General features: G+C 41.4%; 1 protein-coding gene across 3 annotated transcripts in view; it reads left to right on the forward strand.

Annotated features, from left to right (window-relative positions):
* The first annotated feature begins 4443 nt into the window (after positions 1–4443).
* The window catches only part of API5 (apoptosis inhibitor 5), a 28913-nt gene continuing 7128 nt past the window's right edge, over positions 4444–26228 (forward strand). For all 3 annotated transcript variants that reach the window (XM_072791181.1, XM_072791184.1, XM_072791182.1), the window contains exons 1-12: positions 4444–4622; positions 11638–11799; positions 13923–14016; positions 14483–14548; positions 15047–15198; positions 16999–17205; positions 17882–17986; positions 18879–18968; positions 20152–20333; positions 21471–21564; positions 22342–22398; positions 26107–26183. In XM_072791181.1, the coding sequence (XP_072647282.1) occupies positions 4554–4622; positions 11638–11799; positions 13923–14016; positions 14483–14548; positions 15047–15198; positions 16999–17205; positions 17882–17986; positions 18879–18968; positions 20152–20333; positions 21471–21564; positions 22342–22398; positions 26107–26183 (1355 nt within the window). In that variant the 5' untranslated portion in view covers positions 4444–4553. The remainder of the gene's footprint in view (positions 4623–11637; positions 11800–13922; positions 14017–14482; positions 14549–15046; positions 15199–16998; positions 17206–17881; positions 17987–18878; positions 18969–20151; positions 20334–21470; positions 21565–22341; positions 22399–26106; positions 26184–26228) is intronic.

Below are 26228 nucleotides of genomic sequence, written 5' to 3' on the forward strand. Positions count from 1 at the left end.
ATGGTTTGCCTAAAAATAAAATAAAATAATAAAAATTAAAACAGAGTACAAACTTCCTACTGCCCAGGGATCTGTAGAAGCACTTGCCATACTGTAATAAACTGGTCGGAAAAGCTTGAATTTGTTTTATTCCTTAGTTCATTCCTTCATTTATTTAACATTTATTGCCCGATAATAAATAGTCCCAACTCTTATTATCTAGTGGCGGTGTATACAAACAGCTGCAATGCAGGCTGGAAAGAATTGAGTGTTGTAGAAGCACAATAAACGGGAAAAGATGTTCACCGCAAATTTCTGGGGAACCTGGTAAATCAGACAACTGTCCAGGCCTCTTTGCGCCCCGTAGGGCTCATTGCGGACTATGTCATGGGTGACATGACACAGTGCCAGCCCATGTAAACTTTCCCTTGGCTGATGGTACTAAATGTTGAGACATTATTGCTTTGCGGTAAAGCAAATACATTTTGTCTGAGTATTTAGTCTATCACCGCCCGCCCTCTACCAGAAGGGAAGCATCATGCCCGCTCGGCCCGGTTGCACTCCGAAGCAGTACCCGGCTCGCAGGAGGTCCTCAGTAAACAGTTGTGGGTGCCAGGGCACAACACCCAGCCTCTACTCAAGCACTCAGCTTGGTGGAATGGAATCCAGATGCCCTTTAAACGCTCCCATTGGCAGAGGATGCCCTCGCAGTTCCCCCCAAAAGAGAGCAGCACCCTCCTCACCCGCCCTTCCCTGGGAACAGTCCTGGCCTCCCCTGTCTGCACCCATGGGCCCTGGAGGCTGTTTCCTCTGTAGGATGTTGCCTTCTCGGCCTTAACTCATTGGACCCAAGCCCGCATGTGACCCAAGCTGAGCCGATCCGAGTCTCTTTTCTGGGACTTGATTTTGCCTTTGTAACGAGAGAGAGGGAGTTCTACAAAATGACCTCTGAACCTACTCACAGGTCCAGCGACAAAGAAAGAGGATATATGTAAAATTATGGAACTCATTTTGGAAAAACCGGGCAAGATAGAAAAGCACAAAGAAGGAAATAAAAGTCACCCATTTTTTTAAAAAGATTTTATTTATTTATTCAGGAGAGACACAGAAAAGGAGAGAGGCGGAGACACAGGCAGAGGGAGAAGCAGGCTCCACGCAGGGAGCCCGAAGTGGGACTCGATCCCGGGACTCCAGGGTCACGCCCTGGGCTGAAGGCGGCGCTAAACCGCGGAGCCACCCAGGCTGCCCCTAAAAGTCACCCATTTCTCAGACTTTGTGGTAATGAAAAATGGGAAGCAACCCAGATGCCCCTAAAGAAACAGATAAATAAACTGTGATACCTCAATAGTAGGCACTACTGTCATGGGAAGATCTACAAAACACATGCTAAGTAACCAAAACCAGGCACAGAACAAAATGTGCAATGTGCTACTGTTTACTTATATTTATTTAAAACTATATATTGCATATAAAGGCCTATAAAAATATAAACCCTACTGGTGGCCATAGTTCTCTCTAGAGAAGAGAGATATGAAGATGAACTTTTCGTTTTAATGGGAAATATTTTGTATTATTTGAATGTATTAGGACAGTACCCTATTCTTATACTACTTTAATTAAAGGAAAAACTCAAAAATATGAAAAGTAGAGTCAGCTGAGACTGGAGACAGGGAAGCTTTTTTTATTGAGACCGTTCATTTGAGAGAGAGAGAGAGAGAGAGGTAGCAAGAGCAAGCATGAGCCAGGTGTGGGGGTTGGGGGGGATGGAGATGCAGCTCCTGGGAGATCCCAGGACCCCGGGATCATGACCCAAACCGAGGGCAACGCTTCACCCAGAGCCCCCCAGGCGCCCCACAAGGAAATCTTTAAAGAACTGTGACCACCACGCAACCCTGAGGCGATGGGGCCTGACCTGGGGTAGAAGGAAGGGTGACGAAGAGACAAATGTGTGACAGATTCGGGAGCAGACTTGGGACTTGTGCTTGATTGGATGTAGTGGGATGGACGGGGCTGGGGCAGGGGTGAGAGGCGGCGGGATGGGGCCGGGGCAGGGGTGAGAAGCAGGGGGACGGGGCTGGGGCAGGGGTGAGAGGCGGCGGGTGCACACTGGGGAGGGCCAGGAGACCCTGTGCTTCCCTAATGGAGAGCGCAGCCCCGGGGCGGCTGGGATTGGGGGGGGCACCTGCGTGCATCCCTCCGGGTCGCAGTCCGTCTGGACTGGAGGTGGCACGGGGGTTCCTGCCCACGGAGCTCTATGAATCCGCTCGGTAGCCTGCCGGAGCTGGTCCTGGCTAAGCACAGCTTGGTTATTATGAGACGAGTCATTAGTACCCACCCCCCACCTCCCCACCTCCCACCCCCACCCCCGGCCCAGCCCGGGCCTTGGCTCCCGTGAGTAGCCGGAGATGGAGCGAGCTGTAAATGGTGTAAGGCGGGGATCCCTGGGTGGCGCAGCGGTTTAGCGCCTGCCTTTGGCCCAGGGTGCGATCCTGGAGACCCGGGATCGAATCCCACGTCGGGTTCCCAGTGCATGGAGCCTGCTTCTCCCTCTGCCTATGTCTCTGCCTCTCTCTCTCTCTCTCTCTCTCTCTCTCTCTCTCTCTCTCTCTCTCCGTGTGTGATATCAAAAATAAATTAAAATTCTTAAAAAGAAAAAAAATGGTGTAAGTCTTCTCCAGAAGAGAGTCCGCGAGGAGTGAGAACTTCAGCGGCCCGATGCCCATGCTCACGGACAGACAGACGCCACCGAGGACGCAGGGCGTGCTGCTCAATAAAGCTACCTGCAAAGTCAGGGAAGATTAGGTTTGAAGGAGAGGCTCCAGGGCTCAGCGATGGAGCGTCCACCTTGGGCTCAGGGTGACCCCTGGTCCCGGATCGAGTCCCTCATCCAGCTCCCCGCCAGGAGCCTGCTCTCCCTCTGCTTGTCTCTCTATGTCTATCATGAATAAATAAATAGAATTTTTAGAAAAAGACAGTCCTCAGCTCAGAAATGAAACTGCCCATGCCAACGTGTGAACCCTCAGGCCAAATTTGATTTGCAATCAGGTCTCTGCTCCAGCTGGGACCTCCTTCCTGTCCTGCCCCTCTGGCCCGCATCCCTAGCTTTGGAAGGCGTCTCTGAGCCCTCCCGGGCACTAGGGGAGCCAGGAGAGGGGACATTAGTACCCAAGAAGGGCTTGGGGGCGCCTGGGTGGCTCCGGGGTTCAGCGGCTGCCCTCTGTTCAGGTGGCGATCCTGAGGTCCTGGAGGGAGACTGAGTCAGGCTCCCTGTGCTCCTCCCCCGCCTGCACAGGGCGCGCGCGCTCTCTCTCTCTCTCCACCGGGCCCCACTCCAGACATTGATAGAAACCAGGTCTCAGGCCTGGGCCGCCGTGTGGACCTCCAGGAGGGGCTGATTCACTGTCCTCCATCACCGCCTTGTCCCTGCTGCCCTTGACCCTTGTCACGGGGCTTTGTCACTCTCAGGCAGAAGGTCCCTGGGGTGGGCCTCTGGATGGCCCTTCACCTCCCAGCCGCAGGGCCCGCCCCCTGGCTCCCGCAGCAGCTCGGGATGCAGGTCGGTCCCCAGGTCCCCACCTCCTCCCTGCGGCCCCAGGAGAGCCAGACTTGCTCAGCACGCCTTCAGCAGCAGGCTTGGCATCTCCGGCCACCGGCATTGGAGTCCTCCAAAGGGAGTTTGGAGTCCTCCAAAGGGACCCAGGCTCAGGGGACAGAGAGAGCCGGGCCCTCGGCAGCCCACGTCTCTAAGCACATCTGTCAGAAACAAAACCGAGCCAAACCTCAGCAATTCCTCCTTGTGCGCCCTTTTTATATTTATTTTATTTATTTATTTATTTATTTATTTATTTATTTATTTATTTATTATATTTTATATCCATTTATTATTAGTTTGTTTATTTCTTTATATTTCATATTTCATATTTATTATTTACTTATTTTAATATTCTTTTTTTAGCAGATTTTATTTATTTATTCGTGAGAGACACAGAGGCACAGACCCAGGCAGAGGAGGGAGCACTCGAGGCGGGACTCGATCCCTGGACCCGGGGTCACGCCCTGAGCATTGGGCCGATGCTCCGCCGCTGAGCGCCCCCGGGGCGCCCCCGCGGTGACGATCCTCGTGTGAGCCCAAGTGTTTGCTGACCACTGCGGGAGCGTGCTCTGCACACAGTGAGCTGGCTCGCCCTCTGCGGCTCCCCGCTGGAACCGTCCCAGCCGCCTTCGTGGACCACGAGCCGACTTGCATCCCGGGGTCGCCCTCCGCGCCGCCGGGAGCCCCGCCCCCCGCCCCCCGCTCCCCGCTCCCAGGAGCCCGCGCGGCTGGAGCCGCCGCCGCCCTTTGCACCGCCGGGCGGCAGGGGGCGCTCGCGGCCCCGGCGGCGCGCCGTCCGCCCGTGGAGGCCGCTCCCTGCGCGCCGCGCGCTCCGCAGACGTGGGGGGCGGGGCCGGGCTGAGCGCGGTGACCGGCGGCGGCCCTGGCGGCGGCGGGAGGTGTGAGGGTGCGGGTCGCGGGCTCGGACGGCGGCGGCGGCGAGCGCGACGACAGCGCGACGGGCCCGGGCTTGGCGCTCAGCATGCCGAGCGTGGAGGAGCTTTACCGCAACTACGGCATCCTGGCCGACGCCACGGAGCAAGTGGGCCAGGTGGGTCCCCGCGGCCTGCAGGGCCCGGCGCCCGCGGCCTCCGGCGGCGCCCCCAGGCCCGGCCCCCGCTCCCGCCCCCCGCCGCGCCCCCCGCTGCTCCCCGCGCAGCCCCGCCCTTGGCCAGCCAACCGGGAGCTCTCGGGCCGCGACACGGCGAAGCAACAGCGGCCCTGCGCGGGTTGGGAGAAGCGGGAGCGGGGCGCGGGCTGAGGCCTGGAGAGTTCCCCGGGCGCCCCTGGGTCGGGCCCTGGGGGGGGATGGGGGATGGGTGCTGGGGGGCCCCCCCCGGGAAGGGGTGAGTGAGGAGGGTGCGGAAGATGGGTGCCCCCCCGGGAAGTGGTGAACGAGGGTGGGTGTCCCCCGGAAGGTGGTGAATAGGAAGGATGGGTGCTCCCCCAGGAAGTAATAAGAAAGATGGGTGCCCCCCAGGAAGTGGTGAACGAGGATGGGTGCCCCCCGGAAGGTGGTGAATAAGAAGGATGGGTGCCTCCCTTACGCCCGGGAAGTGATAAATAAGAAGGATGGGCGCCCCCCCCTCCCGAAAGTGTTGTGCAGGAGACAGACCGGTGGGGCAGGGGGGGACAGGCAGCTGTAAACAACCGCCGCAGGAGCCCCCCGCAGTGTGTCCTCAAGACACAGTTTGAGCGTGGGCTCAAACTTGGGCTCCTTTGCGAGTTTTCAGGGACCCCAGTCCACTGAACTTACGGAGTTGGGAGGGGGGCGTGTTTTGGTGGAGAAGAAGCGGCTCCCCCAGAAGCGCGGCTGATCAGTGTTGTTAGAGATCTTAGGCCGCGTCTTCTCGGTGCTTAGAACCCCTTTGTGATTCCCCTGCTCCTCTGTCGGCCGAGTGGGAAGTGGCAGGTCCTGTCGTTGGCCCGGCCCTCCCGGCCCCCTTTTTCTGGACACGCGTAATTCAGGTAAATTCTTTTTGAGCCAAACACCACCACCGGAATTGGGATGTCGGGGCCTTCCTTAAGCTTCCCCCAGAGTTGCAGATTCACCAGCGTAAAGTACCAGGCTACTTTCCTCCCCTGTATATTTCCATCTGTTAGGGAAGTTTGAAGACGTCAGTGAGAAATGTACCGAGGGCGTGTTGTAGGATGTAGGACAGGTGAGTGTAGGTCAGCCCCCAGGGAGGAATTTTCGGCCCAGTAAGACAAGGTTAGAAAACCCATCATCAGTCATATTTTGATCTTGTCGTTGTTGTCCCTAGCAAGATTTAGTAGTGAAGGTATTCTCCTTCATCGTGATAGAGTTGAGGAAGATTGTGGCAAATTATTCCTGAAATTGACTTTACCGCGGATCAGCTGAGGAGATAGGTAGAAGCTAGAACAGTGATTCTCAGTTTGTGGATATGCCTCCCAAAGACGTACGTCAGGAATTTTTTAGGGAAACTAGAAGCAGTAAACATGGTCATGTCCCATACCTGCGCCCTCACTTTGTGCTGTATAGTAAAAAAAAGTTGACAGCCACCTACTTAGAGTCTTAGGGCAAACAGAATCCAAACTAGAATTTCACAGATCCGTCCTGAATACTTGAGAGTGGCTGACGTTTTCCTTTTAGTGTCATCTTTAATCTTAAATACCAGGTAAGAGTGAGAGTTCTCCCTCAAGACGTTCAAGAAACGTCTTTTTCAAGGCATAAATCTGCTTTCAATTTGGAAAGAGCGTTTAAGAGACATGTTTGTAAAAAAAAAAAAAAAAAAAAAAACGAAGAGGGTCTTTTTCATTCAGGCTTCAGTGAAGACCCACGGTTTCATTTATTCAGTACATTCTTTGAGCGCCTACCGCGTGCTAAACACTGTGCTAGTTGCTAAAATTTTAGCACGATTCCTTAGCAGGATGTTAGATCGGCACCTTCACGACACTGCAATGACAGCTGTCAGGCAACTGTTTGAGACGAAAAGACCTGTGCGTAATGAAGTGCAGGGACTTGTCAGCCTCAGACAGTGAATTCTGCGAGGACTGAAGCTGGCCAAATTGTAGTGGCTACTAATTCTGCCCTATTGTGGAATAACTTTTCCTTTTTTAGAGAAAAATCCTAAAACGCATATTGAAAAAGATAGTGGGTTTCAGGATATTGCATGTGAATTTTAACTAAAAGCAAGAGCCAACTTAATGGAAGGAACGCCCCTGATGATTTTTTAATGAGAGTTTACATTCTTAGTGTACCAAACCCTGATTTTCATTTAACTTACAAGGTTTACAGTCAAGGGTCATTTCTTGGCAGGTACCTATCTGAACATTTCGGAGACCATATTTGAATTTTTAGTCTAGAACTTCTAATGTTTATTTTTATCCTTTGTCAAAGAGCTAAGTACCAAGTTGCTCGTGCTGCTGCCATGAAGGGAGTGCCCTCTTCGCTACTGTCAATACTCCTTTGAGAATAATGCTTTTGGAATATATTAGGAAAAACACAAGTTCTCCGAGGTTTATCGGCAAATTTTCCTCAAACAGATCAGATCTTTCTCTGGATGAACCTCCTTGGCGCTGTGAATTCATTTATAATACTTGAGACTTGTATTTTATTTCCCTGAGGACTTTTCTTATCCCCTTACTAAATTATAAAGTCTTGAGGTTAAGACTTATTTTTTGTCTCTCTCCTCACACTGTGCCTTGTTTTTCAGTAGACATTTTTTTCTTTAAAGTAGAAGTACATTCAGAGAAAGAGGAAGTATAATTATATTAATAATAAAGTTAATAATTACACAACTAATGTAATGTGCTATATAATAAATCCTACATCAATGTAATTACTGTGTGTACATAATGTAAATGAAGATGAGAACTTTATACGCTCACATCATATATTTAAAGCATGAGTGTGTTTTCTAATAAGCAAACATCAAGTGATAAATTCTAACTGAAGCATAATACAGTGCCTCAAAACCTTCCAGTCTCCCTGTCGTCTTCCCTCCTGTAGCTCCTGTTTTCCACCTACCGTTCAGCTCCCCTTCCCCCTACTTGGGTTCTGCTTCTGTTTCCTCAGTTTTCCTTCCTCCGCTGTGTGTTCCTTTACTCCCCAACCCCCTTCCCACTGTACTCTGCCTAGAGCACCCAAATGGCCATAATAGAGCAAGCTGTGGTCCACTATTTACATTTGTTTCTAATTTTTGTGAATTTATTTAATTTTTAAATTTAGATATATTTAGTTTTGTATTATGCAGTTAAATTTTTTTTTAAGTTAAAAAAAGAAAAGAGCCAAACCCCTGTGAAGGGACTGGGGCAGTTAGGCTGAGCTAAGCTCAGTAATGCCTGAACTCCCAAATTCTCCTTTGTTCTCTTACCTGGGAGTATACTGGCTCTTCACGGAAGACTGTAGGCTTGATGGACTTCTATAAGTTCATGAAATAGCACTCTTGGTGCCTTTTTTTGCATGGTTAGCTAAAATCACAGACCAGCCAAGTTGGTAATCTCTGAAAAATAAGTAAAAGTGTTGTTGTCAATAATGTAATAATATTGGATGGTGACAGATGGCAACTACACTTAATTGTAGCGAGCACTGAGTAATATGTAGGACTGTCCGATCACTATGTTGTACATCTGTATGTCAGCCACATTACATACAAACTAGGTTTATTGAGTTAAGAAAGTAGTAAATAAAGCTTGCGTTATCTGTTTTCTTTTTATGTGATACTTGAGAAATATGTTGAAACTACATTGTTCCTTCTCTGAAATAATTGTTTAGGGGCGCCTGGTGGTGCAGTTGGTTAAGCAGCCAGCTCTTGGTTTCGGCTCAGGTCATGGTCTTCAGGTTGTGAGATCCAGGCCCTTGCAGCACTCTGCTGGGCAGAGTCTGCTTGAGAGTCTCCCTCTCCTCCTGCTCCTCCCACTCCAGCTCACGAGCGTGCCCCCTCCCCCCTCAAATAAATAAATCTTAATAGAGAAAACAGTTGTTTATTTCTTAGAAGCTGCATCCTGGTCTCAAACATGGCTTTACCTGGCATGTCACTGATCACTTAAATATATTGGTTGTGTTTTGACAATCCCTGTCACAAATTTTTTTATTGTAGAAATCTGCTGAACGTGGATCTTACCGTAGCTTTTTACTTGAAAATATTTTAGTGATTTCTTTAGAGTTTGCTTTGTAAATTTGCTGTTAAAAACACACACAAATATGTAGTTTCAGGATGCATGAAAATATTTACAACTAAAACTTATTAGGATCACAAATCTATCTAGCTGAAATATACTGTTGTAGGAGAAAATAATAAGCAGTACCATGTGGTATTTGGGGCACTTTATTATGGTTACAGTCTGCCTGTCACTAAATCACTGTGATCACTGAAGATCTCCCCTATATTTTGTTTCCTGCTTTGAAAACTGTAAGTAATAAGTTTAGGGAGATTTTGTAAAAAGTCTTGTCACTACGCTACAGTTGAAGACAAGAACTGGCAAAGAAGAGCATTTTATTTTGCATTCTATAAAGGGTAATCAGTTGAAGTCTATTCGTAACATTTATAGAAATTATTTGATAAAACTGATGCCTACCAGTGGTAGAAACTTTGATTTCTGGTTTGAATATGTTAAAATGCTTAACTTTTCAAAGCACTTGCTGTGTTTGGGATGCTGTATGTCAGTGTACATGCCCGTATGGAGGCTGTATTTAGGACCCAGATTTTACCTTTTATGTCCTTGATCTGGCAAGGATCTTCCTCTTTCTTGCTCTCTTCTGTTGTTAACAGAGATCTCATAACTTAAAGAAGCTTGGTACTGGGAAAAGGTCTTGATTGGAGCCCATCAGAACTATGTTCAGGTCTGGATCTGCTACTTGACTAGCGATGTAGCTAGCTCAGACAAATTATTTCACTTTCTGAGCTTTGGTTTTCTCATGCAAAATCTAGGGAGAGTAGTAACACCTAAATCACAGGATTTCTGTGAGGCATGTATACAAGGCATTACTCAGTCCCAGTACGCTTTGAATACATGTTGCTAATTTCTTTTTATTCTATTCAGATTTTTTTTTCTTAGCAAGAGAATGAATTGTTCGAAGTAAGGATTCTTCATTTAATTTTAGACAACGTAAGGAATTTCTTCAAAAGGCTTTATAAGTAAAGCTTTATTTGATTTAAAGGAAATTGGATTTGATACCCTGCAAAAAGTAAGGACATCAAAACTGTTTAAAACTGCGATTTTATGAAGTCTCTCTGGGAGATTGAGGAAACCACAGAATGTACAGTGGTAGAGAAGTTAGCCATAATTTTTCAAACCTTTGCATTAAAAAGCACATAATATACTTTTGAAGTAGTAACTCCTGAAGACTGATTTTGTGTCTGCATTTCATGAAGAAGCAAATTAATTCAGAGAAATTTTTCTTATTTAGGAGTTGGAGTTATGTTTAAGATATTAAAAGGAGTCATCAATCGGTTGAATTTTAGTTTTTTAGAACTAATTTTTAGAATTTATGTTTTTTAGATAGGTTGATAGTATTTGAACTTTTAATCTAATATTTTTGCAGAACATATTAAAACCTATGCCTTTAAAAGGTCTCATTGTGACCATAGCCTTTTGATACTAGAACACTATTTTTGATAGTGAAGTCCTTAATTATGATCCTACTGTACCTAAATAACTTCGCATTTTGCTTTACTTTTTTCCACTTAACATAGTATTGTCCATGAGAAAAGTTACTACAAAACTAAAGTTTGGGCAATTCCATAATCCATTGGATTTCTATTGGTTATTTTCCTTTTGGTGGCATGAAGTATCTAAAGCACATCCAAAGCAGTTAGAACATTGTGTTGAACAGAGTAAAAACACTAAGTGCACATTTGGTATTATTATAATGTTTAATGCATTTCAGTAATTAGAAGTTTTAGCCATATGTCCAAACAGAAAATATATCTATAATCTCAGGATTTATTATTTGCCAGCCTGCTCATTGTCATTTAAGAAAACGACTAGTTTTGGGCGCCTGGATGGCTCATTGGTGGAGCGTCAACCTGCGGCTGAGGCCGTGACCCCAGGGTCCTGGGATCGAGTCATGCATCAGGCTGCCTGTGAGGAGCCTGCTTCTCCCTCTGCCTGTGTCTCTGCCTCTCTTTCTGTGTCTCATGAACAAATAAGTAAAATATTTTTTTTAAAAAAGAAAGAAAAGGACTAGTTTGGTGGTAAGAGTGTAAGAGGGATTGGGAACTCGTTGACTCTTCACATCATGAGGATCTGAGAGAAGCACTTTTGAAGGTTTTTTTTTTTTTGAAAGGAAACAAATGAGTGGTATCCACTCCAGGTGACTCACTCAATTAAGCATCCAACTCTTGATTTCAGCTCAGGTCGTGATTTCAGGATTGTGAGGTCAAGCCCCTTGCTGGGCTCTGCACTGAGCATGGAGTCTGCTGGAGACTCCCTCTCCCTCTTGCCCACCTCCAGTGTGCATGCGTGTGTGCACTTACGTGCGTATGCACACTTTCTCTCTTTCTCATAAATAAGTAAAAGGAAACCAATGAGTTTTGAATGTATTATTCTAATATAAAGTTAAATATGTGACATTAGACTCTATCTTAATCCAAGGTTGACTATCTAGAATGAATTGTCATTTTGTATTGTAAAATAAATGAAACTAAAAAAGTTTCCTAAGCTTCCTGTTACTGCTTAATTTTAAGATGGTATTCTCTCCACCTTCATCATTGCTAACTGCAATCAGATGAATATGATTAAGTAAATGTAACACAATTCTTTGAGAATTCTATGACATTCATTATATTTAAACCATAATACGGTCACAAGGTCAGGGTCAGAAATCACTAGTATGAAAGAAGCGGTGTGTCAACAAACTTACTTGCTTTCTCCATTTAAAATTCAAGTCGTCCTTCTCTCTTCCCCAATTGACAAATAATGCTTGGGGGGCAGGGGAGAAGATGGTAGGAAGATAGGTGTCCAATTTAAGCAGTAAAACTCCAAAAATAAGCCCTACTTTTTAGCCTATGTAAAACTTTTCTAATTTATAGCAGACTCAAACAAATTTGTTTAGCTTCCCATTCTTAAAAATTGTTTTTCTGCTTTATTCTTTCTTTCAGCATAAAGATGCCTATCAAGTGATACTAGATGGTGTGAAAGGTGGTACAAAGGAAAAAAGATTAGCAGCCCAGTTTATTCCGAAATTCTTTAAACATTTTCCAGAATTGGCTGATTCTGCTATCAATGCACAGTTAGACCTCTGTGAGGATGAAGATGTATCAGTAAGTTTATGATTGATGCTTTCAACAAGCTTTCAGATGTCTCACTTGCCATTTTCAGACTTTTTCTCTGTGCAGCTAATGTAATTGAAGCACCAGTCATATCAGTGCACAATGAAATACTGCAGTGTGGTTCAGCATGATGCCATACTGAGATTTAAATCTATGTTTAAGAAAATGTATTCTCAAAAAAAGGAAAGAAAATGTATTCTCTCACCACCTTTCAACTGTGAAAAAGGCATAGAATCACAAAATGTTTTGCTTATCTGTTATCACATTTTTAATGGATTATTATGCATTGTGCACATGAAATTAGACTGTTAGTTTTCAATTTGTACTTGCTTAGATATTTAAAATATTAAGTGTTACATCCTATAGTTTCAACACCCCTAACTCCTATGCATAGAAAAAAAAATAATAATTGGTCTGTGTAATCATTACATGTGACTACTAGAATAAGAATAAATAGTTTTTCTTTGAAACATAATTAACTGTCAGCATTTCTGGCTGCTGATACAGGTTCCTAAGAATTTTCAGTTATCACCTCCTGGCTTTTCAAATGAAATTAGTGAATTGCCAACATTTTATGCACAATTCGCTAGATACAACTTCTATCCATTTTCATTTCAAACTAAATCAAGACCACAAATTTGGAATTAAGTACAGAATCTATTCACAGATGTTGTATTAAGTAGTTATACTGGAAATTCTATTTTTTTTTTTTAATAATAAATTTATTTTTTATTGGTGTTCAATTTGCCAACATACAGAATAACACCCAGTGCTCATCCCGTCAAGTGCCTCCCTCAGTGCCCGCCACCCAGTCACCCCCACCCCCCACCCTCCTCCCCCTCCACTACCCCCAGTTCGTTTCTATACTGGACATTCTAAAGTAAATACAGTTATTGGATAGGTCATTGCCACTCTAGCCATCTGTAGTAGATGCCCAAAGATAGTAAAGGCCCAACAGCTATACCGTAATCAGTATATATAAACTGCTGTTTATGATCTCAAAACCTGTCTGCTCCAATCAGGTAAAAATTTTTTTATTTTTTTTATTTTTTTTTTTTATTTTTTTATTTTTTTTTTTACTTTGCACACTCTTTAGAATAATTATCTATTCAACACATAGTTATTGAGTTTCTTCTATGTGCCTGACAGCCTGCTTGGCCTTGGCATGAATAATCATATTTAAACTCAACAACTCTTTTTTTTTTTTAATAATAAATTTATTTTTTATTGGTGTTCAATTTGCCAACATACAGAATAACACCCAGTGCTCATCCCGTCCAGTGCCCCCTCAGTGCCCATCACCCAGTCACCCCCACCCCCCACCCTCCTCCCCTTCCACCACCCCTAGTTCGTTTCCCAGAGTTAGGAGTCTCTCATGTTCTGTCTCCCTTTCTGATATTTCCCACACATTTCTTCTCCCTTCCCTTATATTCCCTTTCACTATTATTTATATTCCCCAAATGAATGAGAACATACAATGTTTGTCCTTCTCCGATTGACTTACTTCACTCAGCATCATACCCTCCAGTTCCATCCACGTTGAAGCAAATGGTGAGTATCTGTCATTTCTAATGGCTGAGGAATATTCCAGTGTATACATAAACCACATCTTTATCCACTCATCTTTTGATAGACACTGAGGCTCCTTCCACAGTTTGGCTATTGTGGCCATTGCTGCTAGAAACATCGGGGTGCAGGTGTCCCGGCATTTCATTGCATCTGTATCTTTGGGGTAAATCCCCAGCAGTGCAGTTGCTGGGTCGTAGGGCAGGTCTATTTTTAACTCTTTGAGGAACCTCCACACAGTTTTCCAGAGTGGCTGCACCAGTTCACATTCCCACCAACAGGTGCAAGAGGGTTCCCCTTTCTCCACATCCTCTCCAACATTTGTGGTTGCCTTGTTAATTTTCCCCATTCTCACTGGGGTGAGGTGGGATCTCGTTGTGGTTTTGATTTGTTCCAATCAGGTAATTGTATTTAACATCACTTCCTACCACACTTTTAATTATACTGTGAAGCTTGAATATTAATTTGGAGTAAATTATTTCTAAAACTGCTAGAAGTCTCTGTTGATGATAATATTTGGTTAATTTTTTGTATGAAATTATATTCAGATTCGACGGCAAGCAATTAAAGAGCTGCCTCAGTTTGCCACTGGAGAAAATCTTCCCCGAGTGGCAGATATACTAACCCAACTTCTGCAGACAGGTAAGGAATTCTCTTATTATTACTCTTTTATCTAAATATAACTTGTCTTTGAAAAAAATGACTCTTTTTAGCTTTTTTTTTTTCTTTGTGACTTAAGAGTATTACCTCTAATCGAAATTAAAATTCTTTTTTTTCATTCAGTATTAGGAAGCTTATTGGATTATCTAATTCCTAATGTTTTTATTTGTTTTTAATTCTGCTTATAAGACATAGTGATTCTTTTGGGAATTTTGTTGTATCATGATTTTTCTCCCCAATTTCCTGTAGTTTTCTTAATTGTACTATCTTAACATAAAGCTTTCCCTGATATAGGGTATGTTTTCTTGGTACTTGAGAAGAATGCTTAGTTATATGTCTGCTTTCAATATAATCTGTGAGAAACTATGCTGAACCTTAGATCTGAAAATAAAGCAAGTATTTTTTCATTCATTGCATTCATACATTTTACTACTTGTTCTTTATCCAGATGACTCTGCAGAATTTAACTTAGTGAACAACGCCCTGTTAAGTATATTTAAGATGGATGCAAAAGGTAAGGGCCCACTTGTGCTTGATGTGTTAAAAAATAATAATAATTGACATTATTCATTAAGGATTAAAGTCAGATTCACCCACTGATCTATTTCATAAAAGTTCTAAGTGTTCTTTAAAAAAGCTGCTTGGTAAAGATATTTGTGACTCAAAAAACCAGCAGAAGTAATTGCAAAAACAGATACAACTTTTCTATTAGAAATCTGTTGGAAGACTCCCTTTCCCACATTAAAGAGATTCTCTAAAATACCTTAGTTTATTTTTATTAATAATAATTAAAAAGAAAGTCATTCTCAAGCTGATTCTGAATCCATGAACAAAGCATGTGATTACTGTTATGGTTGGGGCTGTAAAAATTTCTAACTAATTTAGCCAGAAGCCGTGATATTCAGGATGCTTATTAACTCACCAGAAAAGAAATACTGTTAAATGAGTTAAACAGGAAAACTCCATTAAGATATAGAACCGACTTGCTACACACGAGTGTTTTGTCTTGCAGGGACTTTAGGTGGCTTGTTTAGCCAAATACTTCAAGGAGAGGACATTGTTAGAGAACGGGCAATCAAATTCCTTTCTACAAAACTTAAGACTTTACCAGATGAAGTCTTAACAAAGGAAGTAGAGGAACTTATACTAACTGAATCCAAAAAGGTAAGCTTTAGTCATCATTTGGCAAGACTTCTCGAAAACAAAAGAGTGTATTTGAAATTAGCAGTATTCTTTAATGCTGTATGTAGCTTATGTATAAAATGATATATTCCATTAGAACCACCATAGAATGTCAAGCTTTTTCTTACATTTTGCACTTTAGTCACCACTAATGATGAATCAGCATGTTGATTTAAAGGGATGTGATCACATTTAAATCTTTCTCATGGTGTTACCCTCCAAATATATGTATTCTTAAGGATTCTGTACAAATCATTTCCTTCAGGAAATTTTACGTAATTTCCATTCCTCTCCCCAATTTTAGGATATTCTTCTGTAGTATTCTGGGTCATTTCAAAATGACAAGGAAATATATTGAAATGTCTGGTTTTTTGTCTTACCCCTTATGACTGTAGCCCAGGATACCATGCTATTTGTGCTCCCAGCATCTAGTGTAGTTAGAGATGCTAAGATTTGCAAGATGTGTCACAACTAACTTTTCACTCATAAAGTGCCAAAGTTTGAAAATCATTGCTTTTATATATATGTTCAGGAAAATTCAGCTGTCTCTAACAGTACCACTGACTTGCTTACTAATAAGAGTTCTTCAATAAGAGCGAATGGAGCAGCTCTCCAGCTGGGAATATCAACATTTCACCCATGCCCCAGCTAGTAAAACAGTGGGGTATGTTATGATTGCTCATTTCTTTGGTCCGTGAACAGAAAGGCTTAGACCTACTCATGCAGGGGACGCCTGGGCGACTCAGTGGTTGGGAGTCTGTCTGCCTTTGGCTCAGGGTGTGATCCCAGGATTTGGGATCAAGTCCCCCATCGGGCTCCCTGCAGGGAGCCTGCTTGTCCCTCTGCCTGTGTCTCTGCCTCTCTCTGTGTCTCTCATGAATGAATAAATAAAATCTTTAAAAAAAAAAAAAAAAAAAGACCTACTCCTGGAAAGCACTTAAGACTTGCATGGTCTCCTAATTTGTATACAGTTGCCATATTAATGTGAATTAATTGGCTAATTGATTTATTGCTGCTTTTGTTTATTTTTAAAGATTTTATTTAATCTCTGTACCTTATGTGGGGCTTGAATTTACAACCCCAAGATGTATGCATGCTCTACCTACTGAGCCAGCCAGGTTCCCCGAGCTGCTTTTATTCTATTTTTTGAGATTTTATTTATTTATTCATGAGAGACACAGAGAGGGAGAGGCAGAGACACAGGCAAGGGAGAAGCAGGCTCCCTACAGGGAGCCCAACGTGGGACTCGATCCTGGGTCTCCAGATCACACCCCAGGCCGAAGGCAGGTGCTAGACCGCTGAGCCACCCGGGCTGCCCACCAAGCTGCTTTTAAATACCAGAAATTGAATCTGATTTGACAGTCAAATACAGAATTCTACTTTTTTTGCTTACCACCCCCAAAAGAGCCTTTTTAGACTAATTTTTCTTAGCCGTTCTCCTATGAAATTCTAATGCCACAGATATATCTATTTATGCATAGTTTGTGTATCTGTACTTTATCCATTAAAATAAGAAAAAAAGTACAGTTTTCCAGGAACCAACTTTTGCCCTTTTGGAGACAATGCAGCACCCCACCAAGAACACATAGTGTACTCTAAAGGTAAATTGACTGAAGCTAAAAGTTGTCCTCTCATCAGTATTTCAGAAATATTAATAGTAATCTGACTTCAGTAACTGAAGTAAATTCCTTAGACTGTTTCAATATTGATCTTTCCTATTTTTTTTCTTTCTTTCCTATTGAAGTGATAATAGTACTGTAATTCTAAATTACCTCTTTCTAGGTCCTAGAAGATGTGACTGGTGAAGAATTTGTCCTGTTCATGAAGATACTGTCTGGGTTAAAAAGCTTACAGACAGTGAGTGGAAGACAGCAGCTCGTAGAGTTGGTGGCTGAACAGGCTGACCTAGAACAAACCTTCAACCCCTCGGACCCCGACTGTGTGGACAGGCTCTTACAGTGCACTCGGCAGGCGGTGCCCCTCTTCTCTGTGAGCTCTTTGTTTTACACACTTGGTATTTTGATTACTCTATTGAAGCTGGTATTTCTGTAGATACTCCCTTGAGCATTCTCCGCAAACTTTTGCATAAAGTAGTAACACAGTGGAGGGAATATTACTTTATGGAGGCCTTAGTGGGGTTGGTGAGATCCCAAAACCACAAGAAATTTCTTTAAGGTCTTGTTTAGAGACATTTTTAAAGTCTAGAGGATTTTGCATCATACTTTATGGTTTGGCTGAGTTCTTAAAGCATTTGGTTTAGTAATTTAGCTTTTTAAAAAAAATTTTTAACAGATTGTTGTCCTAGGTAAATATGCTCTTTATCTCTGGCTTTGTGATTCCCCTGAGCATGAATCTTCCAGGATGTGCATAGAATCGTTTGAAAAACACTCCTCCTTTTTGAACAGTCTACAAAATTCAATGCTAAAATATCCCCAGAAATTTCACATGATTATTGAGGAAAACAGATAGATGTCCCAGTGCTCCAGGTTACTTTGCAACAGTGTATTTAGCCTACAAAGGTTGCTTCTGGGGTATGCACTGTATTGTATTTATAGCCACAGTACTTGATGTTGTCATGCTCAGCATTTATTAAATAATATACTATTCTATGTGAAAGAATATCCCCGCCTTTTTTGACAACTCATTGTTCTTTGGATTTTTACAGAAAAATGTGCATTCCACAAGGTTTGTGACTTACTTCTGTGAGCAGGTTCTTCCCAACCTCAGTTCCTTGACTACCCCAGTGGAGGGTCTTGATATACAGTTGGAGGTAAGAGAAAAATGTCTTCTTTAGTACTAAAAAGGCATTCCCATATTTTAACATAAATATAAGCCACTAAGGTAGAGACCTGATTTCTAAGAGAGTAAAGGTGTTAGAGCTAGCTAGTAATCTGTCTCAGGGTTAATCACATAGGAATGCTTTATGAATTTAATGAAAGTTTGTTGCATTGGGAAAGCACTGCCTATAGTGTTCATGATTCTCTTACTCTTTGTAGCTTTAATACTTTTAAATAAGGTGCTTAATTCATGACTGTTCCTATCTCTATCCATAATTGATAGAATCAGATTTAAACTGGCTTAACACAAAATATCCTTTATCCCTACTCCAGTATAGTTGATGACTCTCTCCCTTGTATCTGAACTATAGTGTACATATACTTTTTTTCTACAGCACATGTAACACTTCACATTTATCTCACATTTAACTGACTCATCTCCATAGCCCCAGAGTCTAGTGCAGAGTCTGATTCTGAAAGGCACTTAATAATGATTGTTGAATTGAGCTGAAATGTGGAAATGTATGTGCCATTTTCTCATAGGTTTTTGGAATACACAAGAGTCCCACTGTGTACGGACACTGTCATTTGCTTCAGATGTCCTGGGTTTGGCTTATTAGACTGGGATTGAGTAAAGGAGAGATGGACCTCAAGAATACTTGCAATTACCAATACTTTGAGTTAGTGTCCAGAGACTAACTTTAATAGCAAATGAAGCCCATTCTAAATGTAAATAATTCTTTGCTGTTAAGAGTTTTCCTAAGTGTCTCTTCATAGTACAATATTAAGCTGTAGCAAAAGTCTTAAAAAGTTACCTAGAATCATTATTTTACAGCCCTTGCTCATTCAAAAAAAATGCTATTAACAGTGAATTCTGTATTTTAGGTATTGAAACTCTTGGCAGAAATGAGTTCATTTTGTGGTGACATGGAAAAGCTAGAAACAAATTTAAGGAAACTATTTGACAAGTTATTGGTAAGGACTTTTTTTCTTTTCTTATGGCATAGTCAGTGTGTAATCCCAGAGTCTAATAGTGTGGTGTAATTTCTAGAGAACCAACTTTTGAAATTCAGATTGGGTAGAGTAATTAGAATGATTCTAGCAGGTGTTTTTAGTTGTTCGGGCCACATGTTCTCTACTTTTAAAAGAAAATCTTTGGCATTTCTTTTGTTGATGCTTTGCATAAAAGATAACAGGGTTTTTATAGTAGATCTTTTTGGTATTCCTTTATCAAAATATTTTTCACATTTGCTCCAGGTTGCTGCACAAGGCCAAGTAGCTATAGCTGCTAGGAAATAAAGTCATTCAAGTCATAATTTTGGAGAAAATAGGCCATCTGCTAAAATCATTTTCAACATCACCAAGTGATTTCCTTGTTGGATGTAAGCAGTTGTATACCTGACACAATGAGTGATAAGCATTAGACCTATAATGTGATAAAGGGAGTCATCCAGCATCTGGAGCTCTTCCAGACATGTAACGCCTACCAGGGGCTCGCAGCACTGGTATCGAATGCGTTTGGCAGTACTTGTAACGTAATGAGAGTCAAACAATGTAGGAAAATGTTCATAAAACATTTTTGGAATTACCTTAATAAAATGGTTAAAAGCATCAGCTTTTGGTGGCAAATCTAGATTGAATCCTGATTCTTCAGCTTACTGTTTCACCATAGAAAAATTACAGGGGTGCCTGGGTGGTTCAGTGGTTGAGCGCCTGCCTTTGGCTCAGGGCATGACCCCGGGGTCCCAGGATCGAGTCCCATGTCGAGCTCCCTGCAGAGAGCCTGCTTCTCCCTCTGCCTGTGTCTCTACCTCTTTCTGTGTCTCTCATGAAGAAATAAATAAAATGTTTAAAAAAAAATTACCTACACTCAGAACTTCAGTTACTTCATTTGTATAAGTGTTTAATAAAGGTTATCTACTTCACTGTCAGTAATAATAGTAGTAATAGTGGTGGTGGTGGTAGCAGCAGCTATCTAATGTGGAGGAGGCTAGATCATTGATCCAAAAAGTAGAAGGGATAGCTTACCTAAATTTCTGATTTTGGTAGTTTTTAATGCTTCATGCCTTAAAAGCATGCCCTGCAGTTACTTCAGTGTATGTTTATAATTAGAGCATTTATAGCAGATTGCAAATATCTCTATATTTTTATCTCTTAGGAGTACATGCCTCTCCCTCCAGAAGAAGCAGAAAATGGGGAGAATGCTGGTAATGAAGAACCCAAGCTGCAGTTCAGCTATGTGGAATGTTTGTTGTACAGCTTCCACCAGCTGGGCAGAAAACTTCCAGATTTTTTAACAGCCAAGCTAAATGCAGAAAAACTGAAAGATTTTAAAATTAGGTGATGTATAATTGAAGTGGTCCGATCGTTGGCAAAGATGATGGTTATCTTGATATTCCCTTGGTTTTCTTTTCCTTTTACAAGAGCTGTCTCCCAACCCTGCCTTACCCCGTGGGACAAAATGGAACACCCTCAAACAGGAATGTATATAAACCTGTGGCATAACAAATCCAGGTCAGGGAAGGAACTTTTTCAAAAACAGACTCACTCTCCTCACTTGCTTTATAATCTTGAGCAGGTTCCCAACCTCTCTAACTTCCAGCAGTTACTTAATGATAACAGCACCTGCCTCATTGAGCACAGTGCCTGGCACATCGTGGATACTCTGTAAACTCGTGGTTAATGTCTTAGAGTGTTCTAGAGGAGCAACACTAGAGAAATCATACGTTATTTTCATGAACACATTTCATATTGAATCATTTTATTAACAACTTCACATCTTAAACTTTGAAATGGTTGGCCACTTGCATCATCTGTTACCATCCTCTACTCTTTGGTAAGACAATGGTTTAATACTTGGTAAAACATTTGATCAGAAGCAGCAAGTTAAGAAATTACTCCAAAAATTAAAAAATGATGCCAGGTTATTAAGCAGAGTTCCTGGAAGGCTATATACTGCCTTGACTTGAAAAAAGTATTACTTTGAAGTCTTTGAGATTTATATGTGTTTATAATAAATTCTCCAATCTGCGGTTTGGTTTTATTTTTAACTAGACCTTGAGGGTCAAACACATCCCTTGTTAGCAGATAAATACATAGAGGTTAAAGTGACTTGTCTAAGGTCACTTGACCTTCAGTTGGCCACTGAAAGAGTAGAACCCAGGCCACCTGATTCTTATCCGTGGCTCCTGAAGTTGGTTCACTCTGACCATGCCTTGCATTTTGACATAACAAGAACAGTGTTACAAATCTTTCCCTGGCCAGGTTGAGTATGGATTTACTCGCATTTTTGGTAAAGGAAAACTGCTTTTATTTCACTTATTTATGTATCTCTTGTGATCATATATTGATAATTTTTAAAATTCCTTTAAAAATTATCTTTACTAGTTAAGAACATTTAGCTGTAGTAGAAGATTCTCTGTTTAAAAGCAAAGTTGACGAAGTGATTTGCTAATTAGCCAATGCTTGTTTATTTAGGCTGCAGTACTTTGCACGGGGTCTGCAGGTTTATATCCGACAACTTCGCTTGGCTCTGCAGGGTAAAACAGGCGAGGCCTTAAAAACAGAAGAGGTAAGAATACTGGGTCACATCTTATAAGGAAATGTTTTATAATAGCCAGCACGTAGTACATATCCAGGCTCGATTCTTATGTTGAAATGTAACATTTGACTGTATTTGAACTGGTAATACAAGTCTTTGTTGAAGATACAGAATGATGTTAGAAGAGTTTCTGCCTATTTATTTGCTAAGCTATATTTTTATCCTTGTTGAAATATTTCAAGTATTTCCAAGTTTGTGAAGTGTTACCAAACTTAGATACATACCAGTCTTTCACTAGGCTCTTCTTAGTACATTTTGTTCAAATATTTAATTGATGTTTGTGATATTTTAATTTTTACCTTTTTGAAAACCAAATACCAATTTACATTGAAAAAAAGATTAAATTGCCAATTCTGTACCAGACTATATGTGTCTTTGTGTTGGGATTTTTGCATTTCTCCGACCTCACCTGTTCTGATCAGTCTTCATCCCAGTTCTAATGAGATAGTAAGCTTTCATTATGTCTTCCCGTAACTTAAGCTGATGACTTTTAAAACAACCCCTATGTGAATATGAGCTGTCCTTCACTCATTTTTTCAGATAAATGGTGATAACACTTCAATGTTCTAACCTGTCAAGGGAACAGAAAGATTATTTGCTTTGCCATCTCTACACTCATTTAGAGTCCAGAAGTGGGAATAAGCAGAAATGATCCTGAAAAAGAAGTGTAATTATTCTAGTTCTATATTGGAATGGGATATGCTTCATAAAAGTTATTGGCACTTTAATTTTGTTTTCCTTTTGCAGAACAAGATTAAAGTTGTTGCACTGAAAATAACAAATAATATTAATGTTTTAATCAAGGTAAGTGGGTTGGGGTTTTTTTTGGGGGGGTTGTTTGGTTTTGGGTTTTTTGCTTTTTTTTTAATTTTTTTATTTTTAGCATTCCTTTCTTACCCAGTCCTTCCAGCTACCTAGAAAGTGCAAGAGACTATCCATGTGTCTTTAGGTCTTTAATGGTACCGTTAAAGGGAAATACCATTGTATTCCAGATGTTTGGCCTTTTAAGGCTTTATGCTTTTTACAATACCAAGTGCCATTGCTGTAGCTGTCATAAAGTCATATATTGTTTTATTTAAAAGTTATTGCAAAAACACTGCAAACAAAAGGAGGCCTGCAGATTTTCTGTGGCCCAAAGCATTGAACCAAAGACATTTAGATTCAGAAATTTCACTGATTTAAAAAAAAAAAAAGAAATTTCACTGATTTAAGTTCTAGTGGTCTGTTAGTTCCTTTCAAATGGCCAGTGAAACCCTGCTTTGCTTACATTAAGGATGGACGAGCCTGTGTGGCCCATGAAATGTTTCCCTGTGGTCTTTTCTGTTAACTGTCTATGTAATAAATTGAGAGCTTTCTGTACTGTAGGCTAAGGTCTTACCTTACTATTAAGGCATAATATCCTTCAGCTCTATTTACTCTCCCCATGTATCCATTAACCCAACAAAAGACGATGGAGGGGGAGATCACAACAAAGTAACCATCATCTATTCCTATAAGTTAACAGTATTATAGCCAGGTAGAGCACAAAGCTTGACAGTAACAAAATTAGGACTAATGGTAAACCCTAACACTAATCTGGTAAAAATTAAAAATCCCATGCAATAATTACTTTTAATCAGAAGAGAAAGAAACTTTTCAGAGAATGCAACAGTGAAACAGTAAGGGATGAGTGTCCTGGAAAGAGAAGAGGTATGAATACTCTTATCTCCTGAGAAAATGTTGATAATAGAAACCATTTACTCTCTATTTTTTTTTTTTCAATTTAAATTCAAGTTAGTTAACATAAGTGTAGTATTGGTTTCAGGAGTAGAATTTAGTGACTTATTACTTACATAAAACACCCTGTGTTCATCCCAACAAGTGCCTTTGTTTTTTTAGGTTTTATTTATTTATTTGAGTGAGAGATAGATAGCAAGAGAGAGCATGAGGGAAAGGTGGACAGAGAGAATTGGGCTCTTTGCTAAGGAAGGGCTCAATCTCAGGCCCCGGGAACCATGACCTGAACAGAGGGAAGATGCTTAACTGAGTCATCCAGGTGCCCCCAAGTATCTTTTTTTATGTCCATCACTCTTTTAGCTCGTCCCTCTTTTTTTTTTTTTTTAAGATTTTATTTATTTATTCATGAGACAGAGAGAGGGGCAGAGACACAGGCAGAGGGAGAAGCAGGCTCCATGCAGGGAACCCAGCCCGATGGAGGACACGATCCCAGGACCCCGGGGTCACACCCTGAGCTGAAGGGTGATGTTCAACCACTGAGCCACCCAGGGATCCCCATAGCTCATCCCTCTTAACTATAGAGTCTCTTATGGTTTGCCTCCCTATTTTTATCTTACTTTATTTTTCCTTCCCTTTCCCTGTCTCTATTTTGTTTCCTAAATTCCACATATGTCCCCCTCCTCCTGTGTCTCTGCCTCTCTCTCTCTATGTCTATCATAATTAATAAATAAATAAATAAATAAATAAATAAATAATAAATAAATAAATCTTTTTTTAAAAGAACTTTCCACATATGAATGAAATCATATTTCTTTTTCTGATTTATTTCACTTAGCATACTACATTCCAGTTCCACCCACATTGTTGCAAATGGCAAGATTTCATTCTTTTTGATGGCTGAGTATTATTCCAGTGTGTGAGTGTGTGTGTGTAGCTACATACACACACACACCATCTTTATCCATTCATCATCAGTCAATGGACATTTGAGCTCTTCCCGTAATCATAGCCACCACTTATTTCAAACTTAAAAATAGTAATTTCAAACCACGAATTCATATATTAAGATGTGAGATTTTTTTGAGGAATAATTTACACACATCACTGTATACAACATGATTAGCATACATATATAGTGAAATGATTACTACAAACAGATTGATTGATTGATTTTAAAGATTTTATTTATTTATTCATGAGAGACACAGAGAGAGAGGCAGAGACACAGGCAGAGGGAGAAGCAGGCTCCCTGCAGGGGAGCCCAATGTGGGACTTGATCCTGGGTCTTCAGGATCATGCCCTGGGCCGAAGGCAGACAAGCGCTGAGCCACCCAGGCATCCCAATTTTCTCATTTAGATACAGTAAAAAAAAAAAAAAAAAAAAAAAAATACAGTAAAATCCCTTCCTTAATAACAGTATCATATGCTAAATCAGTACAGTTAGAAGCTTCAAGCATTTTCGATCCAAAGGACTTTACTACTGACTAATTCTCTACCTTTATCTGGCATAGTAGACTTCAGTTTCATGTAGTAGAAGGTGCTTTTTATTAGTATATTTAACTGTGGAAAGAACACAGTTTATTTATTTATTTTTTTTTTTTTTAAGATTTTATTTATTCATAGAGACACAGAGAGAGAGGCAGAGACACAGGCAGAGGCAGAAGCAGGCTCCATGCAGGGAGCCTGACATGGGACTCGATCCTGGGTCTCCAGGATCATGCCCTGGGCTGCAGGTGGTGCTAAACCGCTAAGCCACCCGGGCTGCCCAAGAACACAGTTCAATCAAATTTTACCTGTATATAAAAATCAGAATGGGGCACCTGAGTGGCTTAGTTGGGTGTCCAACTCTTGGTTTTGGTCCAGGCCATGATCTCTGGGTCATGGGACTGAGCCCCACATGGGGCTCTGCCCCCAGTGCAGAGTCTGCTCCTGCTTACTCTCTCTCTCTTCCTCTCTCTCAAATAAATAAAATCTTCAAAAAAAAAAAAAAAAAAAAAACAAGGGACACCTGGGTGGCTCAGCAGTTGAGTGTCTGCCTTCAGCTCAGGGCATGATCCCCAGGGTCCCGGGATCGAGTCCCACATCGAGCTTCCCGCAGGGAGCCGGATTCTCCCTCTGCCTGTGTCTCTGCCTCTCTCTGTGTCTCTCATGAATAAATAAAATCTTTTAAAAAGAAATCAAAAACTGGTAAGAAATGTTAGGCAAAATACTAAGAATAAATACGTTTAGACAATCCAAGTTTTGAGGATAGCATATTAGGTTATTTCATTTCTGGATTACTTTATCATTTAAATTCAGCAAACATTTGCATTACCACATACTAACAATTTGGTATTTAAATCTTGTGAGTTTTTTCCTTACTGGTCATTTATAGATCTTTAGGAATATGATTAGCCAGGTCTTTAGTTTTCTAATTTTGTTCAAATTTTTAACCACTTAAAAGTCTGCAAAAGCAAATGCAGATTACACCATTCTTTTTTCCTTAAAGCACCTTGGTGACTGCATCTGTGCAAAAATCTAAAAAAAGGAAAAAAAAAAAAAAACTTAGCTACAGTTGAAGGTGATGTACACAAAATGACATTAATAAAGTGTAATAGGTGCAATTTGTAAACATAATTGTGTTTGTTTTTTCTCTTGCAATTTTTTTTTAGGTGGACAGGAAGGATAGATCAGAGCTTACTCTCTCCTAAAGTTTGTCTTTAAGATGTCTCCATGTTTCCTGCCCGCACCACCACTCCCCCCTCCCCCCAATACCACCAAATATATTAAAAATCTTGTCTCATTTTGTCTTTTCAGGATCTCTTCCACATTCCTCCTTCTTATAAAAGCACAGTAACATTATCCTGGAAACCTGTACAGAAGGTTGAAATTGGGTAAGATATATTTAAAACAGATTTAAGTATTCTAATATTCACGAT

This window comes from Canis lupus, chromosome 21, assembly GCF_048164855.1.
Source record: "Canis lupus baileyi chromosome 21, mCanLup2.hap1, whole genome shotgun sequence".
Classification (NCBI taxonomy): domain Eukaryota; kingdom Metazoa; phylum Chordata; class Mammalia; order Carnivora; family Canidae; genus Canis; species Canis lupus.